General features: G+C 41.8%; 1 protein-coding gene across 1 annotated transcript in view; it reads right to left on the reverse strand.

The window, feature by feature from the left end:
* Positions 1–23,706, reverse strand: part of COL4A4 (collagen type IV alpha 4 chain) — a 111,354-nt gene that overhangs the window by 57,233 nt on the left and 30,415 nt on the right. Inside the window, exons 5-19 of the mRNA XM_080667257.1 lie at positions 17,826–17,960; positions 16,781–16,825; positions 16,185–16,301; positions 14,715–14,783; positions 11,617–11,652; positions 10,291–10,353; positions 9,946–9,981; positions 9,698–9,739; positions 8,510–8,590; positions 7,645–7,698; positions 7,329–7,388; positions 6,397–6,441; positions 5,353–5,406; positions 4,279–4,348; positions 3,639–3,743 (exon numbers count right to left, since the gene is read on the reverse strand). Coding sequence (XP_080523383.1) covers positions 3,639–3,743; positions 4,279–4,348; positions 5,353–5,406; positions 6,397–6,441; positions 7,329–7,388; positions 7,645–7,698; positions 8,510–8,590; positions 9,698–9,739; positions 9,946–9,981; positions 10,291–10,353; positions 11,617–11,652; positions 14,715–14,783; positions 16,185–16,301; positions 16,781–16,825; positions 17,826–17,960 — 1,012 coding nt within the window. The remainder of the gene's footprint in view (positions 1–3,638; positions 3,744–4,278; positions 4,349–5,352; positions 5,407–6,396; positions 6,442–7,328; positions 7,389–7,644; positions 7,699–8,509; positions 8,591–9,697; positions 9,740–9,945; positions 9,982–10,290; positions 10,354–11,616; positions 11,653–14,714; positions 14,784–16,184; positions 16,302–16,780; positions 16,826–17,825; positions 17,961–23,706) is intronic.

A 23,706-nucleotide genomic window follows, 5' to 3' on the forward strand; every position in this document is an offset into this window, starting at 1 on the left:
TTAACATCTTTAATCCTATATGTCTGTCTCAGTGGCCTGTTACAGGATTAAATAAAAAATCCACCTAAGAAGCTTAGTGCAATATCTGGCAATAGCACGTGCTCATCGAACGATTAGTTTTCAGTGTGTTCTGAGGAGGTCAAAGTGAGTAATGCAGCAGAAGCTAAAGCCTGCTTCCCCTTGACATTCTACTCCCTCTCTGGTGGTTTTGCCTTAAAGACAGCTGGAAGCCTTTGTGTGACAGTGACCACTTGTCCTAGCCGTGTCTTCCTAAGCACCCCTGGCTCTAGAATCTCTTTGTGGAAGACTGCAGTTTTCAAAGATGGCCACGTGGTGCTCTGTTCCTCATGTTATTGTGGAACCTTGACTTCCCCCATCGCAAGGCGGAGGGTTCCCTCCCTTTGAATGTGGCAGGCGTTTGTGATTGCTTGGGCTCATGGAGCACGGTGGGAGTGGCACAATGGTTTCCAAGGCAGGATTATTAAATGTGATTCCGTTTATGCCATGTGAGCTGAAACACTTGGGCCTGAAGTCCTGGCCCACCATAGAAGCAAACCCACTGTTCCAACGCCACCACATTGTAAGGAAGCCAGCCTAAGTGAAGTATGAACCCACAAAGAGGTCTGAGGCTACATGAGAGATATAGGAGGGAGAGGCTTGGCCAGTCTCACACTCCAGTTCCTTCCTGCTGTATAATCAGTCCTTGATCTAGAATGGCTCAGCTTAGCCCTTCTAGTTTGAACCACAGAAAGAGTGAAGGGTACTATAATGATTGTTGTTATGTTAAGACACTAGGTTTGGATAATAAGTTCATTGATAGACCATTGAAACCCTGTCGGTAATCAGTAATGTAGCATGCTAGTTAAATAATGGCTTTCATTATTTGTGTATATGTGCTGACGCTTTACATGTTTCCACACATTATCTTTACTCTTCAAACAATCCTGCAAAGTTTGTACCTTAGAGATAAGCCATGGAAAATTTAGGCCAAATATGAGTAAAATAATAGCTAACAACAGTGAGTCTTTACTATATGCCAGGCTGTAGTCGAAGAACTGTATATGTAGAGATACAGATATAAATAGGTATAGATATAGATATAGATTACTTCTTTCAACCTTAACAAGAACTCCATTTTGCAGATGAGAAAACTGAGGCACAGAGAGGTTTGCTAGATGCCCAAGATCACACAACTTGTAAGTAGAGAAACCTGGAATGCTCTTAGTCCTTAGTGTGAATGCATAACTGTTTCATTATACTAAGTGGCAGGGCTGTGATTCAATGACAGGTGGCTGACCCCAAAGCCCTGCTTACCTCATGCTAAATACTGTAGACCATTAAAAAATAATATATGTATAATACAGGCTCTACACATTGGTGTACTTAAGGCAAAAAGAACATGTGTTCCTGCAGACTTGGCTGTTATCTTGTCCTCATGCCAATCCTAAGACCTGACTCTGAGTCTCTACGATGAGTGGATGGACCTAGATGCTGCCTTGTGCCAATGCCAGTGAAATGCTCAACCACCTTCCAACAGGGAGAATGGGCTACAGTGTATGGCATACCTCAGCCTTGACCACCCGTTTGAAGAGCTTGAAATCAATTAAGTGTGGCCAGCATTAAAAAATGTTTTCAGAAGAAAAGAATGGAATAGCAAAGGAGTGCATCATATACCCTAAAGGTATGATGTTGTGAAATTTCTGTTTCAATTATATGTATATGTGGACACACATAGGTGTGTGATGTAATGTAAATGCAATCTACATACACTGAGTGGCCAGATTATTATGATCTTTGAACGCATAATAATCTGGACACTCAGTGTATATCCTATATAATAAAAGGCTAATATGCAAATTGTCCCCTCGACCAGGTGTTCGACCAGCAGACAGGCAGGGCAACCACCCATGTCCCCTCCCCCTGGCCAGGCTGGCTGGACCCCACCTATGCACGAATTCATGCACCAGGCCTCTAATATATATATATATATATATATATATATATATATATATATATATATATATATATATATACACACTGAGTGGCCAGGTTATTATGTGTTCAGAGATCATAATAATCTGGCCACTCAGTGTATATAAAAGGCTAAGCAACCAACTGACTGGCCAGTAGCTATGACATGCACTGACCACCAGGGGGAAGATGCTCAATGTAGACGCTGCTGAGCTGCGGTCACTTGGCAGCAGTGGTTCTTGGCTGATACAGCTGGAACCAGAGAGGAGGGAGCCCGATTCTGGGGTACATCACCCGAGAACCGCCCTCTCTCAATCTGGGACCGCTTGGGGGATGTCGGAGATCCCGTTTCAGTCTGATCCCTGCAGGCCAGGCCGGGGACCCCACCAGTGCACAAATCCATGCACTAGGCCTCTAGTTTATTACAAACAAACCCAAAAGGAAAAATCTAAGACCAGAGTCTAATGGTTCCCGACCAAAGAGTGCTCTTATGGTTTATACAGTCCCAGGTTAAGTAAGCCAAGGCTATGGTGTCTAAAGATGGAGTGAACCAAGCAAAGCTCTGCCACCCTTGTGGCCATCAGATCCCCCAAAGTGGAACTAGATTCGTGAAGGATTAAACAAGAAGGCTGGAGCTAGCAGTTGAATATTTCAGGAAACTTCTTAATCCTCCCGGAAAATATAAGAAGAAACACAGACTACATGGAATTACATTTATTCAAGACTGTTCCCCTCACATGTTTAATCAGTTCTCCTGGGCTGTCAGAATGCAAATATCCTCTACATTTCTGTTCCTAATCTTACTAGGAATAGTAACTAGCACAGCACTTGAAGGAGTTCAAAGTCCTTAGGTCAACAGAATTATTTCCCAGGCTCTTCATCAAGTATTACATGAGCCAGAGGGGATTTTTCCCCAAAAAACTGTAAGAGAAAGTTTCTTTAGAAAGAGGCAGAAGAAGAACCCTTGGAGCTTAGGAGAGAGAAAGTAAAGGTAACACACTTGGGGGAAAGAGCGAAAGGAGAAAAGCATATAAAGGGTTTTTTGTTTTTGTTTTTGTTTTTTTTTTTGAGGAGGGAAAGAGAAAGATTGTTGTTTTGCTGTGTGTGTGGGTTTTTTTTTTTTTAACTTAGACTGAATCAAAATTTTACTTTTTAATTTGAGATTTGTATTTCCACATTTCATGTGGGAACTTTTAAGTTGGGAGCAAATGGACAAAGTCAATTTTGACAATTAGGTGTCAAAAGGAGAGCCTTCTAAGAGCGTGGAGAAGACCCAAAGAAACACGGGAACCCTCGCACGGTTCCCAGATCTCGTCTGCAAGTGATGCTGTCCTGGGAAGCCTGTTATGCAGACACATTCCTCACCACACCCCTGAGACCTTGACTGAATATTTCTGAGGTGCGGCCCAGGGACCCGGGCAGCAAGTGATTAACTGGCTGGAGTGTGTGGTTCTGAACCCTGGCTGTCCATTAGAAATACGAGGCACTTTAATAACAGCAGATGCCTGGTCCATGTCCCAGGGAGTCCAACATTCTTTGTCTGGGGTAGAGACAGCCCTCGGCATTTTGAAATACTCCTAAGGTGATTCAGTGTCAGCTAGAGTTGAAAACCTCCAGTGCAGAGGAGGATGTAGCAGACCTGGTTTATAAAGCCAGTGGATTCATACCTGGACAGGTTTCCCCTGGTCGACCTAAGGGGCCAGGGGGACCGGGGGACCCAACAGCCCCCATTTCTCCATAGCGGCCAGGGAGTCCTGGATCCCCCGGAGGACCTGCCAAAAAGAATGACACTTGTGAATATATTAACATATACCTAAATTTTAAAATCCACACACAAGTACTTTCTGTGACGCTTGCTGAAATACAACTAGGAGACTGCTTTACAGTTTCCCTCCACATTTTAAATGTTATATCTTAGATATGAGCCTTTCATCTGGTCTGCAGATGCATGACCTTGGAGTGGCGCTGTCTGTCATTGATTTAGGCCGCTCTGGTCTTGAAGGTGCCAACTTGGTAGGTCTTAGTCAAATGGTTTTACATATATTTTAATAGCTAAAAATCCCTACTCTCTTAAAGGTGACATAATAAAAAAAAAAATCCCAGCATACAGTGTACATACTAAAATAAAATTTGATGTCGTCTGCTGTTAGAGATGAACCAAGATGTGTAATTATAAATTCGCGCTGAAGTTCACCTATTTAGCCTGCCTCATGTGCAAACTATGCAATACTGGGCCATATTCCTCTGTCAGGGATACTCAAACCCCATTTCCACATTATTAATGGAGGACCTGAATGAAACACAAACCTTTGAGTGGAAGAGGTGGAGTCGTCAACGCCCCTGGTGGTCCCGGGTACCCGCGGTCTCCGGGATCCCCCTGGAATCATTAATCATTGGCTTTTCTTAGAAATAGGAATATTTTTTTCATGTTGCCCAGCACTAAATAAATATTATAAGGACCAAGAGTGCATTCATGTAAGAAATAAAGACTATAGGCAGATTAGAGAAACAGATAGTTCATTGACTCCTAGGAAAAACAGGCATTATTCGACCTCTTCCCTAAGAGCAGAAATAAATAACCAACTAGAAAAGTTCTCTCATAAGCAAATAAAATGGCCCTCACCAATTTTGCTCACTGGTTGAGCATTGGCCAATGGACTGAAGGGTCTTGAGTTAGAATCCATCAAGGGCATGTACCTAGGTTGCAGGCTGGATCGCTGCATATGGGAGGCAACCAATCGATGTTTCTCACATAGATGTTTCTCTCTGTCTCTGCCCCTCCTTTCCACTCTCTCTAAAAATCAATGGAAAAAAATATCCTCAGGTGAGGATTAACAAAAAAAGAAAATGTTTTTAACTCCAATAAAGTTATTCCATTCTCATAAATTAGATACCTCTGAAGCCATAAAGTTTCTTAGATATATCATGAGCATTAATGTCTGATTTGACACTCTATAGCTTATTCACCTACAAGAGCTGAATCCACATTTTATTTTAACAGCAAATATGGTCCCCTTCATTGTGTCCCCTTAGTGCTACCATGGCTTGTCCTGGGCTAGAGCTGAATGTAAGGTCACAGAGGTTGCAAAGAAACAATTCAGTGGTGGTAAAAGCAAAGAGCTCTCCACAGCTCCCTCTGGTTTTAATCGAGATGCTGTATGATCCCCATGGAATTTTTTAAACTTTCAAAAGGATCATTATTCAAATGTAAAATGTAATCATTACACATGCAATAAAATAATGCATACAAAATTAACTCTGCCTCTTTTAAAAGTTACATTTTGAATCATTCTTTGAAATATTTTTTTAAACCTATATTGTACAACATAAGGGATGTGGAATTTTGTCAGGTGGGTACTCTAACAGGTTCACTTTTTTTACCTTTGGACCAGGAAATCCAAATGACCCAGGAGTTCCAAACAGTCCTTGTTCACCCTATAAATAACCAGAAACATGCCTTTTATAAAAAAAAAACTAGAGGCCCAGTGCATGAAATTCATGCACGGTCGGGGAGTGTCCCTCAGCCCAGCCTGTACCCTCTCCAATCTGGGACCCCTTGAGGGATGTCCGACTGCCCGTTTAGGCCCGATCCTGGTGGCTGGCTCCCAACTGCTTGCCTGCCCCTAACCGCTTCTACCTGCCAGCCTGATTGCCCCTAACTGCCCTCCCCTGCAGGCCTGGGTTGCCCCAAACTGCCCTTCCCTGCAGGCCCAGTCACCCCCAACTTCCCTCCTCTGACGGCCTGGTCACCCCTAACTGCCCTCCCCTGCAGGCTTGATCACCCCCAACTGCTCTCCCTTGCAGGCCTGGGTCCCCCCAAGTGCCCTTCCCTGCAGGCCCGGTCACCCCCAACTTCCCTCCTCTGCCGACCTGGTCACCCCTTACTGCCCTCCCCTGCAGGCTTGATCACCAACTGCCCTCCCTTGCAGGCCTGGTCCCTCCCAACTGCCCTCCCCTGCTGGCCTGATAGCCCACAACTGCCCTCCCTTGCAGGCCTGGTCCCTCCCAACTGCCCTCCCTTGCTGGCCATCTTGTGGTGGCCATCTTGTGTCCACATGGGGACAGGATCTTTGACCACATGGGGGCAGCCATCTTGTGTGTTGGAGTGATGGTCAATTTGCATATTACTCTTTTATTAGATAGGATGTAATTAGGTGACAAATTATCTCATTGTCATTTAATTTGAGCGACACACGCTCACAGAGATTCTGTGCAAAATATTAACATCTTAACACTACTTTGGGGTTGCAGCAGTTTTGTGCTTTAGTCTTTGCACCCACAGCTAAAACATGTAATTCGTAAAGTGAATATGTCTCCCTATCCAATTCTGCATGTGTGTTTGCATGCACTGGTCCAACTTTTGAATGATACTCAATTGCACTTACTATTTAAAGTGTATTTATCATATCCATACTGTACACTTACCTTTAATCCTGGAAAACCTGGAGATCCATAGGAGCCAGGGACACCCTAATAAATTCACACAAAAAATGACACAAACGGAATTAAATTAAAATTCATGCACCAGCTCAAGGAATCCTGTTTCACATGATGGGATAGCACCATGCATATTTCATCTTATCTGCTAAGGTTGTTGAATAAAAGAAAATAAATATAAAGTAGATTTCATTTCTTTATCACATTTATTATTTTAATTGGTCTTTAATCTTATTTTTAAAAATGTATGTCCTCACCAGTGCTTTAAATTAAAAACATATTTTGTTGTTACTATTCCATTTTAGTTTATTTAACTTAATGCCCACCTGTGCCTTGGTCTAAAAATCTTTGAAATCATTGCAGTATAATTTGCCTGCAGATTAATAGTTGCTCTAAGCATTATCAGCAATAAAAATTACCATGGAAGCCAATTTTGTCTCACTCAGCACTAAATCTAGAGCCAAATAAACCCAATACCCATGCCCATGGGGTCTGCCCTCGATAGTCACTCTATGCATGGGGACCACATTAGTGACATGTGTGGTGATGTTTGAGGCCTGATTCTGTGCTTCTTTTTTAGCTCCTGCCCCTACATCAGTACTTTCTTTTATCAAATAGGATTAAATAAACAATTCCAAGCTACTATCACACTGACACTGAGCCAAACAAGAAATGCCACAATCCTGTTACTTCCCTCCAATTCTTCTATCTCCTGCTTGTCAGTTTTATCGAAATGATGTCAATAGAAGGGGTGTTCTGGGACTTTGAGCTATCACACAATTCTTGTCAAAAATCTATTGTTCATATTTGAAATAATCCCATTTTTGAGCTCTCAGAAGCAGTGATCTAGTTTTATAAAAATGTAAGAAAGAAATGCCTCCATACTCACTGAAGTTAAGGATGGCATGAACGATCCTTACCCGAGGGCCTGGGAAGCCTGGAATGCCCTTTTCTCCTTTTTCCCCAATACCAGGTTCTCCCTTAGAAAGATGGCATTTACAGGTGTTCAAACAACAATATTTCAGCAATAGAGAATGCAAACACAAAATGAGAAATAAAAATTGTTGCCAGCAAGTTAAAGAAATCAACGCTTTATAATAGAAACCCTACAGGATTATGATAAAATAGTGACAAATTCTAGTAACATATATTGACATTTAAAGCAATGATAAAGAATATAATTTTTTTAAAAAATTAAGATAGCACATTTTTTTAAAAGTGACTTCAATAAATTACCTTGGGTCCTGGAGGTCCTGGAGGTCCAATCATTCCAGGTATTCCTTTTACACCCTAAAAGTCATAATGAATGTAATCTAGCTTATTATTATTATTATTATTATTATTATTATTATTTAACCCATTGAATTCCATCTCAGAAATTGCCTTTAAGCATCCATTGTATTAATTTTTAAAATAAGAAATTACTCTTCAACTGTCGCTAATTAGTAACTAAGGTCCAGGAGCACCTATGAGCCTGACACTGTTCGGGCCAGTTCGTGTGAGAGGTGTGACATCTGGGCACAGGTGGGGAATGACCATGGAGCCACGGCAACAGATGCCCACTGGGAATGCAGCCACTGAGAGGAATGTCTCATTTTGAGCCAATTAGTAAAATTTAATCCAGTAACTGAACATCATCAACAGAACCTGCATGTGGCATTCATAACATCAGCACTGGAGGCTAACAGAGGAATTGATCTTGACCAAGAGTACATTATGTGCCCAGTTCTATGCGTCAGCTTCCTTTTCTATCATCAAAACATCAAGCCCAGATGTAACATCTAAAGACAACTGGATTTACAGTGTTTTTTTTTCAGCCCACATACCAAAGACAATATTAATGGGGCATATTTGATGAAGGACATGTCACAGTTGAGCAGTCCAAGCTAGGTCTGGGTAAACTTGAAAACATTGGTAATCTTTTCAAGCCTCATTTTCCAACTCTCTACATGGGGCTAATAACTGTACAAACCTGTTAAGGTGGGGTTGGGATTAATGCAGTGATGGGTGTAGGTGCTCAGGACTTGGCTGGCTCAGGTACGTGTTCAAGCAATGGTGGCTAGTACCACTTTACCAAAGTAACACAGGGACGGGAAATTACCTTTTCTCCTTTATAGAGACAAAAATCAGGTGGCTGTACCAGTAGGGTCGGTCCAGGAAAACCTTGCTGGCCAACCTCACCCTTGAAAAAAATATCAAGATAATAGGAATTTCATATAAACTTTATTTTGAAGTAAAATTTAGTACAAGGAAGACTTTCACCCATGGATTGTGATGTAATGCTTAAAATCCCGTGTGTCATGGATTTAAAACTATAACCATGATATATAAATGATATAATTTTAAATATTTGTTGTTTTTCATAACTAATACACACTTGTTGTTAAAAATAAATTTAAAAAATAAAAGTGCCCCATAATCTTACCATCCTAGAGATAATCTCCATTAAAATAAGTGTATATTTTAGAGTCCTCTTGTTATTGTTGCAGTTTTTATAAAATTGAATGTACACTTCTGTAACCTGTACTTTCTGCTCAACATTATATCATAGGCGCCTCCCCACATCAGGAAGTGTTCCAATATGTCTTTGGCAATGTGACATTTTGTTAAATGGCTGTACAACATGCACCCAACCAGACTGGGACTCCCTGAGAGAGGTGATCCCGCCTGTCCTGCTAAAGCCCCACACCCAGTACCGTGCTGGTCTGGCGCAGAGCAGAGGACAGTTTCCGAACTATTTGCCCACAGTTGTTGAAAGAGCCATTCCCCAACTGCTACACATTCAGGCTTTTGCCAGAGGAGCTGCCATTTTGAAACACGTTAGCTTGTCTTGCCAACGTTCACGTTTCAGTGGAAAGGGCTGTCAATGTGAGAGAGGGAGGCAGCGGGGACTGTGTATTGCTAAGTGCTCTGGTTCCGGTTATTTATATTTTTATTTACGTGTAAAACTTGGGATTTTGATAAAATTATAAAGTTAAGGCAAACAAATCAGTAATTAAACAAAATTGCTACTCCGAATATAATATAGTATCAAAAATGTTCACTCTCTTCCTGCTGAGGTAAAGTGTACCATATAAACGGACTTGAGTTTAGAGTTTAATTTTGTCAGAACTGTCATTTTATAGTCCAGGGTAATGGTACCATAATGATTCAGCAGAGAAAAGTTCGCAGCCATTAAATTGAGCAGCGATGAGACAATGAACGCAGTTACGTGATCGTCAGAGCAGCCTCCACAACCAGGCAGCACATACATGCCAACATCTGCTCTCCAGGCGAAAGGGGTTCTTACCGGGTCTCCCATCTGCCCCTTGACTCCCATGCCAGGATTGCCCTGAGAAAGAAAAAAATAAATTGAATTGCTTTTGAATATTACAGGAATAATTACAAGCAAGACTTCTGGCCAAGCAATTTTTTGTTCACTTATTAATACACTGGGAAGTCTAGTGAGAGGAAAGACATCATCCCGACAGACATCAGTTGTTGTTTGGTCTCACTGTACCTGGGTCCTATTTGTATATTTTCCTCATGGCTGCCTACCTTCACACCCGGACTCCCAGGATGGCCCCGAGGTCCCTAAATCAATGGCAAAAACACACAAATCACAGATCCATTGCAGAAACCAGAATGTGTCTTTGTTGGTTGTCCCAATTCCTCTTTAGGAAACCCCTAATTTACTTAAAAACACCCATGGGCTTCACCCATGGGGGAGGCTGCTTGTTATACCCACCCCCCGGGAGGGGCCCATGCTTCTCGACGGACTCACACAGGTAAGGAGTGGGCGTGCACTGATTCATCAGGTGATGTCTCAAAGAGCCCACCTGTGCCTGACCCAAGATGGGAACTTGGTTTTTAGAGGGGCAGCATGAGTGGGGCTGTACTTACTGGTAACCCCGGCTCTCCTGGGGATCCCGTTGGGCCTGCTGGTCCTCTAGCACCCCTTGACCCCTAAACATGAGAAAAATCAGTGCATTTTTTACCCAAATCCATAATCATCATTCACAGCTAGAGCTGCATGTAATCCCAAGTGGATATAAATTTCCAAAGGAATCACAGTCCCAATGCATCCCCCTGCTGGAGCAGCTATCTTCCCAGCAGCTGCATGGGCCAATCACTCTGGCAGGTGTGACAAATTCCTATGTTAGGATCAAATTAAACACCAGAAATCAATCTACTTACTTACAGGTAAATTTTGTAATAGCATAGGTAGAGAACAAAGAAACTTGTTACTGGCTACTCCTAAATTCCATTTATAACTTTGATATACAACAGGATGCTTTTTAGTTTTTAATATTAATTAGAATTACTATATGAAAATATGAATGTATTTATATTCTTTAATATATTTTTAAGTGTGCCCTTTCAGATCAGTGTGAACAGAAATGCTGTCCCCAGTTTGAGATCACGATGGTTAAGCCATAAGTCAACTTTCTGTAACCTGTAAGTTGTGGCATAATTACAGAGATTCACACGGACAGCTGTGGAGAAAGGCTCTCTGCTCTCCCACTGACCCTGCCCAGGTCAAATGATTTGCAAGTGTGCAGTGAAATTGTTCTCTTCAGGAGGATGAATTTGTTTTTATTTTAACAGCAACATCAAGGTATCTCATTAATGACGTAGAACCAAGCTTCGGAAGTAGGAAGGGAATCAACCTGGGTAAATACTCCTGTCTACAGCCAGAAGTCACCAAGCAAAATTATGGGTTAACAACTGGGAGGTGGAAATTGATTTAAGTTGTAATCTTGTAAACATTGATAAATTGGAAAGACTAATATAATCATTGAGTTACAAATTTCAGGGAGAAGAAAATGGTCCTAAATTTTAAATATGATATGCAATGACTGATTCAGCAGTCTTTCCACCTGACATATATTAGTGTCTGGGCAAACTTCTCTTCTAAACATCAATGACTGTATGTACATCAGCACATGATTATTGAAATATAGAAGAGGAAGGTAATTGGAAGCTTGCCAAGGTTCTAGGACGGCCTGAGGTGTGACCTGTGCAGTCAGATGGGGTTTCATGCTTGACTTCATGCTCTGCTCTCACCACCTTGACATTCTTCATACTTTTTGAACAAGGGGCCTACATGTTCATTTTGCAGTGGGGGGTCCCACACATTTTTCGGCTGGTCCTGCTGCGATACATACAAACTGTGGGGACAGGAGGCTATTTGGGATCACACAAAAGCACATGCCTGCTCAGACTTACTGGTAAGCCGGGAGGTCCTGGATTCCCTCTGTCACCCTGCAATAATGACACATTGCTTTAAAAGAGCAACACCATTTCCTAAAACACGTGATGTAAAAGTAGACACACACACACAGGGTTTGGCCTAAGGGCAGTCTGTTCAGTTTTTCCCGGTTGAGAAAACAACTGTGGAGGGCTCTGTGGAGATGATCACGGGCCTCCATTCTTAGGCCCGAATTCTGCTTCTACTCAGCTGAAGCCAGAGTCAGGTGCTGCGGTCCTGAGCACGTGGAATCAAGATGAGGTTTCAGCTTTCAATTTAAAATGTTCTAAACCAGTGGTCGGCAAACTCTTTAGTCAACAGAGCCAAATATCAACAGTACAACGATTGAAATTTCTTTTGAGAGCCAAATTTTTTAAACTTAAACTTCTTCTAACCCCACTTCTTCAAAATAGACTCGCCCAGGCCGTGCTATTTTGTGGAAGAGCCACACTCAAGGGGCCAGAGAGCCGCAGTTTGCCAACCACGGTTCTAAACCCAATGGTCCCGTTTCATCACAGTCTGTTTCTGGTCCACGTGCCAGACCCTGCCCCCCTTTATAGACACCCTGCTCCGTTGGTCATCCTAGGCAGTGCTCGACAAACTCAATAGTCAACAGAACGGCAAACCACGGCTCACAAGCCGCATGTGGCTCGCGAGCCGCAGTTTGCTGACCACTGGAGGTAAAGGGAATGGTGTGGTATAATTCTCTCCCCACTGCCTCTGTGCGAATCCGCCACTTCGTGACTCTGCCCTGAGACTCCACTTACTCTAAAGAATCAAAGGGGCTGCAGGTTCTTTCACAAATGTAAAATATAACATATTGTAAGATATATGTTAGATAAAAGTTTACATTTTAACTATTTTTAAGTGGACAGTCCTGTGACATTAAGTACATTCACATTGGTGTGCAGCCATCGCAACCATCCATCTCCAGAGCTTCTCCATCTTCCCCAGTGTAAATTGTTCCCAGTTTACAATAAATACTAACTCCCCATCCCCCTCCCCCAGCCTCTGGCAAAAACCTTTCTATGTCCTGTCTCTATGAATCTGAGTACTCTAGAAACCTCATATAAATGGAATCACACATTATTTGTCCTTCTGTGACCCGCTCATTTCACTCAGCATAATGACCTCAGGGTTCATCTATGTTGTAACATGAGTCAGGATACTACTCTTCTCTTTAAAGACTGAGCAATAGTCCATTGTATGTATATACCGCTTTCTGTTTATCCACTCATTCCTCAGTGGACACTTGGGTTGCTTACATCTTTTGCCTATTGTGAATAGTGCTGCTATGAACTTAGGTATACAAATATCTGCTCTTTGAGTCCCTGCTTTCATTTCTTTTGGGTATAGTAGAATTGCTTAATTATAGGTTAATTATGCAATTATTTTTTTGAGGAATCACCATACCGTTTTGCATAGCAGCTGCACCATATACATTCCCACCAGCAATGCACAAGGGCTCCAATTTCTCCACAGAGTTGCCAACACTTATTATTTTCCATTTTTAAAAAATAATAACCATCCAAATGTGTGTGAAGTGGATATAGGCTCTCAAGACCATTGTTTCTCCAAGGTTATATACCCTCTGTTTCTCCTTAAGATGATGAATTCTCTGTATCTATATTCCCTTCTTTCTCACCTGTTCTCTCTTGCACAATTATAAAGAAAAATACCCACCACAACTCCTATTGTACAGCAAATGTATAGTTTGCAATATAAATTATTATAACAGATTATCAGCACTGATAAGATAGGGTAGATATTATTTTAATTTTCTTTCACAAATAAGGAAAGTGAGGCTCGAAGAGGTTAATGGGTTACTTAAAGTCACAGTAGTAGGTAAGTGTCAGTTCACTTCTTCTAATACACATGCTGGTTCCTAGAATGACCCTGCTTTTAATACTAAGTTTATTAATAGAGTGTTTAAGCCATAAACAAAAGCATAATTTTTATTGTCTAACAAGTATAAATAGGCATAGAGGCCACACACAAGTACTGCAAGCTCACTAAAGGGATCCCCACTCCGGTGGCATGGAACTCAGGGTTTAGTAGGAGCAACCTAGAGCTAGTCTTATCTAATTGTTGTAGAATATTCTACCTTATGACAAATGATCGTGTAATGAAAATGTACTGTATCTCTCCTCCAGATTTATTCTATCTAGTGAGCTCCTTCTTCTTATCCACGGCTACTTGTTTTAGGAAGATGAAGTGGTCATTCAAGAACTTATTTCTGAATATTTGTATACCATTCGTTGCTAGAAACACAAAAGCATTTAATTTACCAAGGAGTGTACTGTAAGGTTTCCATAATTTTCCAGTTCAATAGTGATGACTTCTAGTATAGTGGGGTGCAAGTATTCATATTGCATTTTAATTACAAATAAAACAGTGCTTCCCAACTGGGAGTAATTTTTCTTCCCAAGGGGACACTTGGTAATGTCTGGAGATACTGTGTGGGTGGAGGTTGCTACTGGCATCTAACGGGTAGAGGCCAGAGATACTGTTTCATATTCTACAGTCTATAGGCCAGCCCTCACACAAGTGATTATCTGGCCCCAAATGTCAATAGTGCCAAGGTTGAAAAACCCTGAAATGGTGTCTCCATTGCCACTCTGCAAAAAATAGTGGAGAGGTATGTGTTGGAATGTTACAGCCAGAGCAGCTAAAGCCAAGTGCTTCACACAAGAAGAATGGTGCCATCCAGAGGGCCAGGGTGAGGATAAAAACCAGCGTGCCACCTGGCCCGTGTGGCTCAGTTGTTGAGCGTCAACCCATGAACCAAAAGGCACTGGTTTGATTCCTGGTCAAGGCACATGCTCAGCTTGTGGGCTCGATCCCCAGTAGGGGGCGTGCAAGAGGCAGCCAATCGATGACATTTTTCTCTGATCAATATTTCTATCTCTCTATCCCTTTCCCTTCCTCTCTCTCTATAAATCAATAAACATATTTTTTAAAAACCTAGCATGCTCAGAAACATTTCAAAGGGAATCTCAGTTCATGTGTTTCCTGTATGGGTTTACCTATTTTGGGAAAAAAATTATTTTAAAGCCACCATGATCAGAATGCTTACCTGACTACCTTTAATGCCACCTAAAATGAACACTGAATTTCCTTTTTCTCCTTTTTCCCCAGGAAAGCCCTGAAAATAAAACATTCACTTAAGAGTGGAGAAAAGCACATTACTATTTTAGCATTTTATTTCCCATGTGAAATATTACTCACCAATAAAATTACCATTATAGTCATATTTCACTAGTGAAGATTTCTTTATTCTCTTTATTGTCATTATCACCTTAAGGTTCTCATATATAGTCATTCAATATTCAGTTAAAATCTATTAAGAAATCTCCAAAGATAGAGTATCTACTAATATATTTACATTATAAATATATGGTATATATGTGTAGTTTATACTAATGTATTAATAGGCATTTATTAATTAATAGCAGGGAAATTGCACAACATAATGCACATGTATTATTCTTATAAGTAAACATTGCAGTTGTCAATAATATGCCATAAAACAGTTGTTTAAAAATTTAGTTTATTTATTTCACTATTTGTATTTAAAATAGAGCCTATGCACCCTTTATAAGATTAACTTTTAAAAATCAGCATGTTCCTTTTGTAAGTTTTTTGTATGTAGCTGCATGTTTATTTAGGGTATTTTTAAAAAGTGAATGAAATACCTCAGTGTATTCTTTTTTCCCCAAAAGTTTCCACATTAGATATCTTAATATCCCATATATTAATATACCTCAACTGGGTTACCACATAAAAATTTTAACCATTTTCATATATCAAGCTCCTACAAAAGACATGCAGATGTCAAAGTTAACCCCTCTTGGAAGAGTGCCTGGCTTTGCTTCTGATGGGAGAGACTCCTGGTTTAATGGTAAGCTCCTCACCAGTTCCATTGAGCAATCAGATTGCAGTCCTTTTTCCCCATAGTTCCAATAGGCATGGATTTCAGTCCCACGTTTGAGTAAAAGAGCACCAGTCCTCCAACTAAATGGTTAGAAATTCAGTTACCACTGCATTAACTGAGTAACTGCATGGAGCACAAACTTCACTGCTAGCTCATGGGTCCACAGATCACCCCTAAGTGACATGGGAATCATGATCACTGACTGATCACATCACTCCATTCAAAGTCTGTTGTGATGGGTTCCTGCACATCTGCTTGTTCACACACAGGTCTGCAGTGAACCCTGAATGATAAACAACATAAGCTTTGGTCCTATGACAGCAGCAGGGAGCATCTCAAGGGCACATCCATCAGGTCATATCGCTTCCTCCCTTAAAACCACCCAGAGCTTTCTTATGGCATGGAAAAGAAAACCCAGACTCCTTCCACAGCCTGCAAGACCTCAGGTGTCCTAGGTCCTGCCCACCTCTGTCCTCATTCTCCAGCCGCTCCACTTGTTCACCATGCTCCCCTACACTTGTATTAACTCTGTTTCTTGAGCACACCAAGCCTGTTCCCACTGTGGGGCCTTTTACTTAAGATTCCCATTAGGATGATCTGTGGGTGTCTTACTGGGGGGCCTTCTGGGCCAGGAGCTCCTCTTTCTCCTGGGAACCCTGGATCACCTCTTGAACCATTGCAGCCATTCATGCCAGGTTTGCCTCTGAATCCAGGAGGCCCTGGGTGCCCCTACAGGAAACAAAATGATAAGTGAAGCATTGTTTCGCAAGGATACTATAAGACAAGGATTATGCAGTATGGGTACCCAAATTATGGCAATGGTGACTCACATACCACTTAATTTTGTGAAACTTCTGTCCCCATCCACAGTGCTATGCAGCAGAGTAAAAATCAATAAGTAAATTTTAATATGCTCCCAATTTAAATTCATTCAGTTTGGAGTATTCTGGAGATTTGGGAGGAAACCTTCCTTTAAATCCTTAGAAAGACTTTAATGACTAGGAAAGCTCCCCAAAATACCTCTTCCTTCTTTCACATGGCTTTCATATTAGAAATGAAAGTCTTAAACACACTTCCAAAAGTTAGGACTCGTCAGTAAATAAAAACTGTCATTATGAGCAGGCATGTGCATATATATTTTCTGAACATGTGATTTTAAGGGTTTTGAGGAGTGTTTGAAAAAGTGGAGAAAATGTAGGGATACTTACAGGTATACCATCCAAACCTGGAAATCCAGGAACACCAGTGGGACCCTAAAATTCCAGGTGATAAAACAAAGTTATAAAAGTTACTAAGTGATTTAGACTAACAAGTTAATTTCCTCAAAAACATAAATAATTAATGCTCATTATTTTTAACCCTTAGCAGTCATGGTTACTTATTTTCACACACACTTAAATGCCAACATTTAAGAATTAACCTTTCATACTTCGTTTAAAATATATTTTTATTTATTTCAGAGAGGAAAGGAGAGGGAGAGAGAGATAGAAACATCAATGATGAAAGAGAATCATTGGTTGGCTGCCTCCTGGGGACCGAGCCAGCAACCCAGGCATTGTGCCCTTGACCAGAATCAAAGCCGGGACTGCTCAGACCAAAGGCCAATAGTCTATCCACTGAGCCAAACCAGCCAAGTCATACTTTTTGTTCTAAGGAAGCCAACTTGGCAGCGTCAATTGAAAGAAAACATCCTGCGCCTTGTAAGCTGGGAATTCAACGTCTCAGTATCTATCAATCCTGCAGAAGCAAACTCTTAAATGTGAGCACAGGTAATTCACAGAATTGCTTTCTCACACCTGCTCTACACAAATTAGGACATGATCTCAAATTCTCAACAAGGAAGAAACTATTGTTTTCTTTATCCATTCTACAGCATATTAAAAAGTATTTTTAAAGGAATAAGTTCAATCAACATAAATTGATATGGAATGATCTTTAAGCCACATGGTTGAGTGGTTGAGTTTTTAAAAAAAAATGCCCAGCATGGTACACATAATAGCATTTAGCTGTTTTTTTAAAGCCATGAACCGGTACAACTCCCCGCTGGGTGGAGTCATGCATTTAAGTGCGGAGAAAAGATCTAGATAAACAAGCTCCTCTGGAGGGGTAGGGGAGGGAGGGCTGCTATGGAAGAGGAGCCTAGACTTAATTTATTATAAGGCGCAAGCAGGTCCTATTTGTGATTATAACAAGTCTGGCATAGCAGTGCTGGTGGGTGGCTAAGAGGAAGCTTTCCCTTAGGAAGAGGCTTACCTTATCTCCTTTATCCCCTGCTGCTCCGGGAGGGCCGCTGTCCCCTCTCATCCCTTTCTCTCCTGGAATCCCAGTGGGTCCTGGCGGTCCCAGTGGTCCAATAGGACCCTGTGGCCCTGGTGGTCCCGGGTGACCCTAAGAAGGAAGATTAAAAAGGGAGGTGGGCTGATTCTTAAGAAGTGTCTTCTAATACAAATATATGACCACTGGGGCTTACAGAAGATTGAAAAGTTAGAGGTTGAACAAACTCTGATATAGAAACACAAATGATTAACTCATCACAAAAATAAGAAACAGTTACATTGTCTTTTTCACTCTGGATTTAAGCAGTACAATAAATATGAATTACCTTAGATACATATACTTATCTGTAAATTGATAATAGTTCTTTTATTACTTTCATTTTGTCGATGACATTTATAAGCCTTGAGCTGTTTGGTGAAGCCAGGAACTTAAAAATAATAAAAGTCTTATTACCATTATGTTAGTGATAAAAGTTAGGAACAGGGAGAAAACTGCCAGATCTTTTCTTTACTTCACATGGCTAATGATCCATCTGCCCTTTTAGGGGGAAACATTTATTTTTAGCTGCTTTTACTTAATTTCTTGTAAGTGTGAAGTAGGCTCTCCATGTGAGGTTGTATTTTCCGCAATCGGACTTTCCATAAACCGAGAGGTCACCTCTTAGTCCAGGGGAAGAAGTTTCCTGAGCTCAGTTCTCCCCGGAACCCACAGTGGGAACATTGCTGGCACAGAGGTGAGCCGCTCCTGCTCCCTGCTGCCCTCAGCACTGTGTGAGGTGGACTGATCCACCGAATGAACACTCCATTACTGCCCGTTACCGACGCTGCACGCCTCACAGCTCTCTGTCCTGGAGGAAGCAAGCCTGCCTCTCAGGAGCACCCTCCCCTGGCCCGGGGACCTGCTCCCTGCCCTGTCCCAGGCTCCCTTCATCATTATATAATAGCTGCTATTTATTGAGTTATCCATAAAACTACCAAAAGTTTAGAATTCTCAAGGAAGTTTAAATGTATAAAATGTGCTAAAAATAACAATAAAGTATAAAATATAATTACATGGGCACAAACGATTCAGGGGCATTTTGAGGGCAAATCAATTTACTCTAGATAGTGCAAAAATTTTAAGCTACAACCTGAAAGTAAGAATAAATAATGACTTCAGCTGACCTTATCCTTAATGTTCATTAATCTTACTTGGTTACTTAATTAACATAAGTTAAAAGTTCCTATTTTTCCTAAATGTAAGGCTCAGGAAAAAAAAAATGCTTTTTCATTAAGTTTAGAAATTATCTTTTCATCTTACATGTAATTTATACAAAAATGCCTACATTATCTTTTGTGAAAGCTGTATTATTTAGGAACAACAAAATGCACATTTGAACAGTCAAGGGTAACTGAGAGACAGCCAATTAACTGGCTATAAATCTCTCCAGTGTGTTTCATTTTAGACACGCAAGGCCAAATCCAGTGAGCTACCAGAACTTCGGAGGGGAAAGAAAATAAAGGAGAGGAATGTTTAACTCAGTGTAAGAATAATGGACCTCCATTCAGTACAGCAATGTGTCCTGACCTGAGAAAGGGCTGTCCTCAGAGAAATAAATCAGGAATGGCTGTCTGCATTAAGTTCTTCCTCCACACCTCCTCCTCCTCTCTGCCCCTGGCTTGCTACACCAACTTCCTTGCATTTCTGAACAAGCTCTGTTCCTTCACAGTCTGTGGTATCCTGTCCAGAAGTGTTCCTTCTCACCCCCACAACCCAAGTTATCTCAGGGAATGCCCTAGGGAAAAACTCCCCATCTCCTGCCCTCGCCCCCACACCCTTCAGAATCCCTTCAGAATCTGATGCCTGTCCAAGACACCTCTCTAATAACACTTCTCACCTGTTCCTGTGATCATCTCTTTATCCTCATGATGGTAAGAAAGGTAGAGAACAATACAGGCTTAATAAAATAATACAGACACAGACAACAGTGTGGTGAAGGTCTGGGAGGAGTGGGTGTGGGGTGGAAGGGGTCAATGGGGAAAAAACAACAGAGACATCTGTAATACTTTCAACAATAAAGATAAATTTAAAAAATAAAACAATTCCGTCAGACCCTACCCACCCACCCCAAGGGAAGTCCCTGTAACTGGGAAGGAGCAGCTTCCTCCTGTTGCTGATCTGCCATCCTCAGGGCGTGGCTGAGAGCAGCTCTGGGAACCTGCGAGGCTGGCTTCACCCCCAGGAGCAGAGCACTGCCCCACTTGAGCAAAGGACCCTAATGCAGTGAAGTTGATGTCCTTTGTTGTTGAGTAGAACAGGGGCCTTCTTGTGCCTTAGTGTTAACCATATTAAACTCGTATTAAACAGCAAATACAACCCCGACTTTGCAATTGGAAATACTACTGTAAAACACTACATGCCTGCATTTCAACGGACTTTGGAAGACTTCGTTGTTTTATATTTAATGCTGTGTTTTCATATTAACAGGCATTTTTCTACAGGATAAACATGTAAAGAAATACATTAAACCTTCTACAACAGCATTAAATCTGTCAGAAAGCTGCTCATGAAAATTTCCCCAATACCAATCTTCGAAATAGTCACTGCTCATTCACCCAAGTTGAGTAAATAATTTATCCCCACAATGGAGAGAATAATTCCATTTCATTCAGTCATATAAAAGTTGGGGAAGGTTGGGTGGGTGGGAAGAGATCAACCAAAGAACTTGTATGCATATATGCAAATCCCATGGACAATAGGGTAGTGAAGGCCTGGGGCGGGGGATAGCAGATGGGCTACTAGGGGTCAATGGGGGAAAAAGGGGAAGTATGTAATACTTTCAACACTAAAGATTAAAAAATGAAGTAGCAAACACTAAAAAACAACAACGATGGCTATGAGTAGTTACTGGAGCTTACTTATTTATTAAACTACTAGAGGCCCAATGCATGAAATTTGTGCAAGGAGCTGGGCCCTCACAACCCAGGCTTCATCCAGAAGGTCGTCTGGAAGGTCGTTCAGCTGTCCTGTCTAACTAGCATATGACGCTTTTATTATTATAGGTAATAGGATTAACTTCAAAATAAACAGGCATAAGTAGCAGGCCCAGAACAGGCATTTCCACAACAAAAGAATCATTAAATAACCACAGAAATTTTTTACCTTTGTAAAAAAAAGATTTTAAATATTCTGCTCCTAACATGCATCCTCTATCCATGAACCATAATGGGATCTACAATGAATTGCTACACAGCATTCAATCCAACACCAAAAAAAGCATGCCCAGTGGAATGACTGGCTCTCACACATGGTGCCCTGACTTTTTAAATTTTATTTCTTTTTTAAAATTTTTTTATTTTTAATTTATTTATTGGTGCTACTGTGGACCCAGAATGGCTTCTGTGGTTTACTACTTTCAGTGAGAGACAGTGAAGTCAGAGAGCAGATTCACTGCCTCCAGAAACGACAATTGGCTGACAGCTGAGGAAACTGGCATGCCAGGTGAAGCCACCAGGCCATCCTGCTTTCTACTCAAAGGCCAGCTGGCACCGAGTCTCAGACCAGATCCGCACCTCCCCACTGTGGCTGCAGCAGCGTCAGGCTCAGGGCCAGCTGTACAAATAACAGACAAAGGCCATCCCTTTGTCTAACTCTCCGAGGCCAGAGCATTCCTTTAGGATTCTGGCTCGTGTGAATGGGCTATGTCAGGCATATCTCTCGAGCAGGGCTCTGATCAAATGATTTTTATTTCACAACTTGGTACAAGAGACCAACAGATAAGAGAATATGTACATTTTAAAAACCAAAATCTTCAGTTAGTCATTTGGGCTGCCACTGATCTGCTCATCCCTAGAAATCAAATGCTGTTCTCAAAGGAGGAAGCGGAGGCCCAGAGAGATGAATCAAGTGACTTGAGGCCACCTGGCCATCACCTGGGGGCGTAGAGATTCAAACCCATTTTCTCTGACTTCAAAGGTCCTGCTTCCCTTTTTATTCCAGTCATTATTGTAGGAAGCTGTTATAGGGTTAAGCCTCGGACTGACCTGCTGGCAAAGTCTCAAACAAGTCCCAGCTTGGAGGGCACAGTCCTCTAAGCATAAAGCTTGATCTTGTGACTGCTCCCTAGATCTTTCCTGGGTAGCAAGTGCTGCCAAAACAAGTGAAACTTACAAGAACATTGTAGATTACCTTGTTTGTCCCTGACTATAAATAAAGCATCAGCTTTGCAGTCTGGATCTGTTCTGTGGCCTCAGCAAGGCACAGAAGATCCACCTAGACCCAGCTTATTCTCTTGTTCTGTCTTATTCTTCATCCTTCACCACCTTCCCTCAGGCTCGCCGAACCCTTGGCTATGCTGGCGCGGCGCAATTATAACCTCACTCTCCTATGAACTCTCCTATCCACCCCGAAACAATGAACACCTAAGTACTCATCAATGTCTTATAGGAAGCTTCTTGAGGCCAGGGACCCATGTACGTTATTACCTGAGCCTTGGCCGCTGCCTTGCACAGTTGAAATTCTACACACATACACTCATGGAATGCTGAATCAATTCAGATTTTTATAATTAAAATTAACAAAAAAGCATTCAGCAACACCTCTCCTGCTTTTTTCATGCTTGATGGTTAATTCAATCATTAAGCCACTAGGTGACACTATAACATTACTTAAACCCTCTCTATGAGTCCTGGTCACTTACCCAACTGACCTGGAGCTCCATAAACCCAAATCTAGACTTGAGGATTCATTACATCGCCTGAAGTGTGCAAGTCAGCCATACACGACTGTGCACACAACTGCTCACACCTCATCAGAGTCCTCCCAGGTGCCTCTGCCACCCACCTCTAACTGTCCCACATGGAGTCACCTACTCCTTCCCATCAGTTCTGCCTCCCAAATATGCCCGATGCCCACCCACTTCCCCCCACCTCCATGCTCACCCCTTAAACCCCCATGACCTCCCACCTGTAGCAGACTCCTAACAAGTTTTTCTTAACACTGTTGCCCCTGCACCCACTTACTCTTCAAACAGCAGCCAGAATGATCTTCTTACCACATAAATTCAACCTGCCTCTACTCTTTCTAAAGTCTTCCACAGCCTCCCTCATCATCCAGGATAACCTAGATCCACTTTTCCAACTGCATCTCATGCCACTTGCTACCTCACCTACTCTGATCAAACCTTGCTGGCCACCTTGGGTCCCTCAAACATGCCAGCCTGTCTTTTTGCCATGCCAGGACCTGAATAAAGAATATTCTCTCTGCTCACACAGTTGGTAGTGGGTTGAATGGTGGCCACAAAAAGATATGTGCTCATGCTGATCCTCAGAACCTGTGGCTATTACCTTAGATGCAAAAGATGTGATAAAGTTAAGGATCTTGAGATAAAGAGTTTACCTCGGATTATCCAGGTGGGCCCTAAGTGCCATCATATGAATCCTGATAAGAGGGATACAGATGAATTTTGATACAGACACACAGAGGAGAAGGTGGTGGAAAGATAAAGGCAGAGACTGGAGTGATGCAGCCACAAGCTAAGGAACGCTGGCAGCCACCATAAACTAGAAGAGGCAAGGAAATGATTCTCCTCTATTGCCTGTGGAGGGTGTATGGCAGTGCCCTTGCTTTTGGACTTCTGCCCTTTACATCTCGTGAATAAATAAATTTCCATTGTTTTAAGCCATCAAACATGTGGCAGTTTGTTAAGAACAACAAGAACTAACAGGACATGCTTCTTCCAGGCTGTTGCTAAGTGATGTCTGATTCCACCCAGCCCAAGCAGAGGTGTTAATCCATAGTTCCCTTGCCCCATCACACCCCACACATGCTCCTATGCAAGACCAAGTTAGGGCACCAAACTGTGCATCCAGGGAAAGAG

This window comes from Plecotus auritus (assembly GCF_963455305.1).
Source record: "Plecotus auritus genome assembly, chromosome: 5".
NCBI lineage: Eukaryota > Metazoa > Chordata > Mammalia > Chiroptera > Vespertilionidae > Plecotus > Plecotus auritus.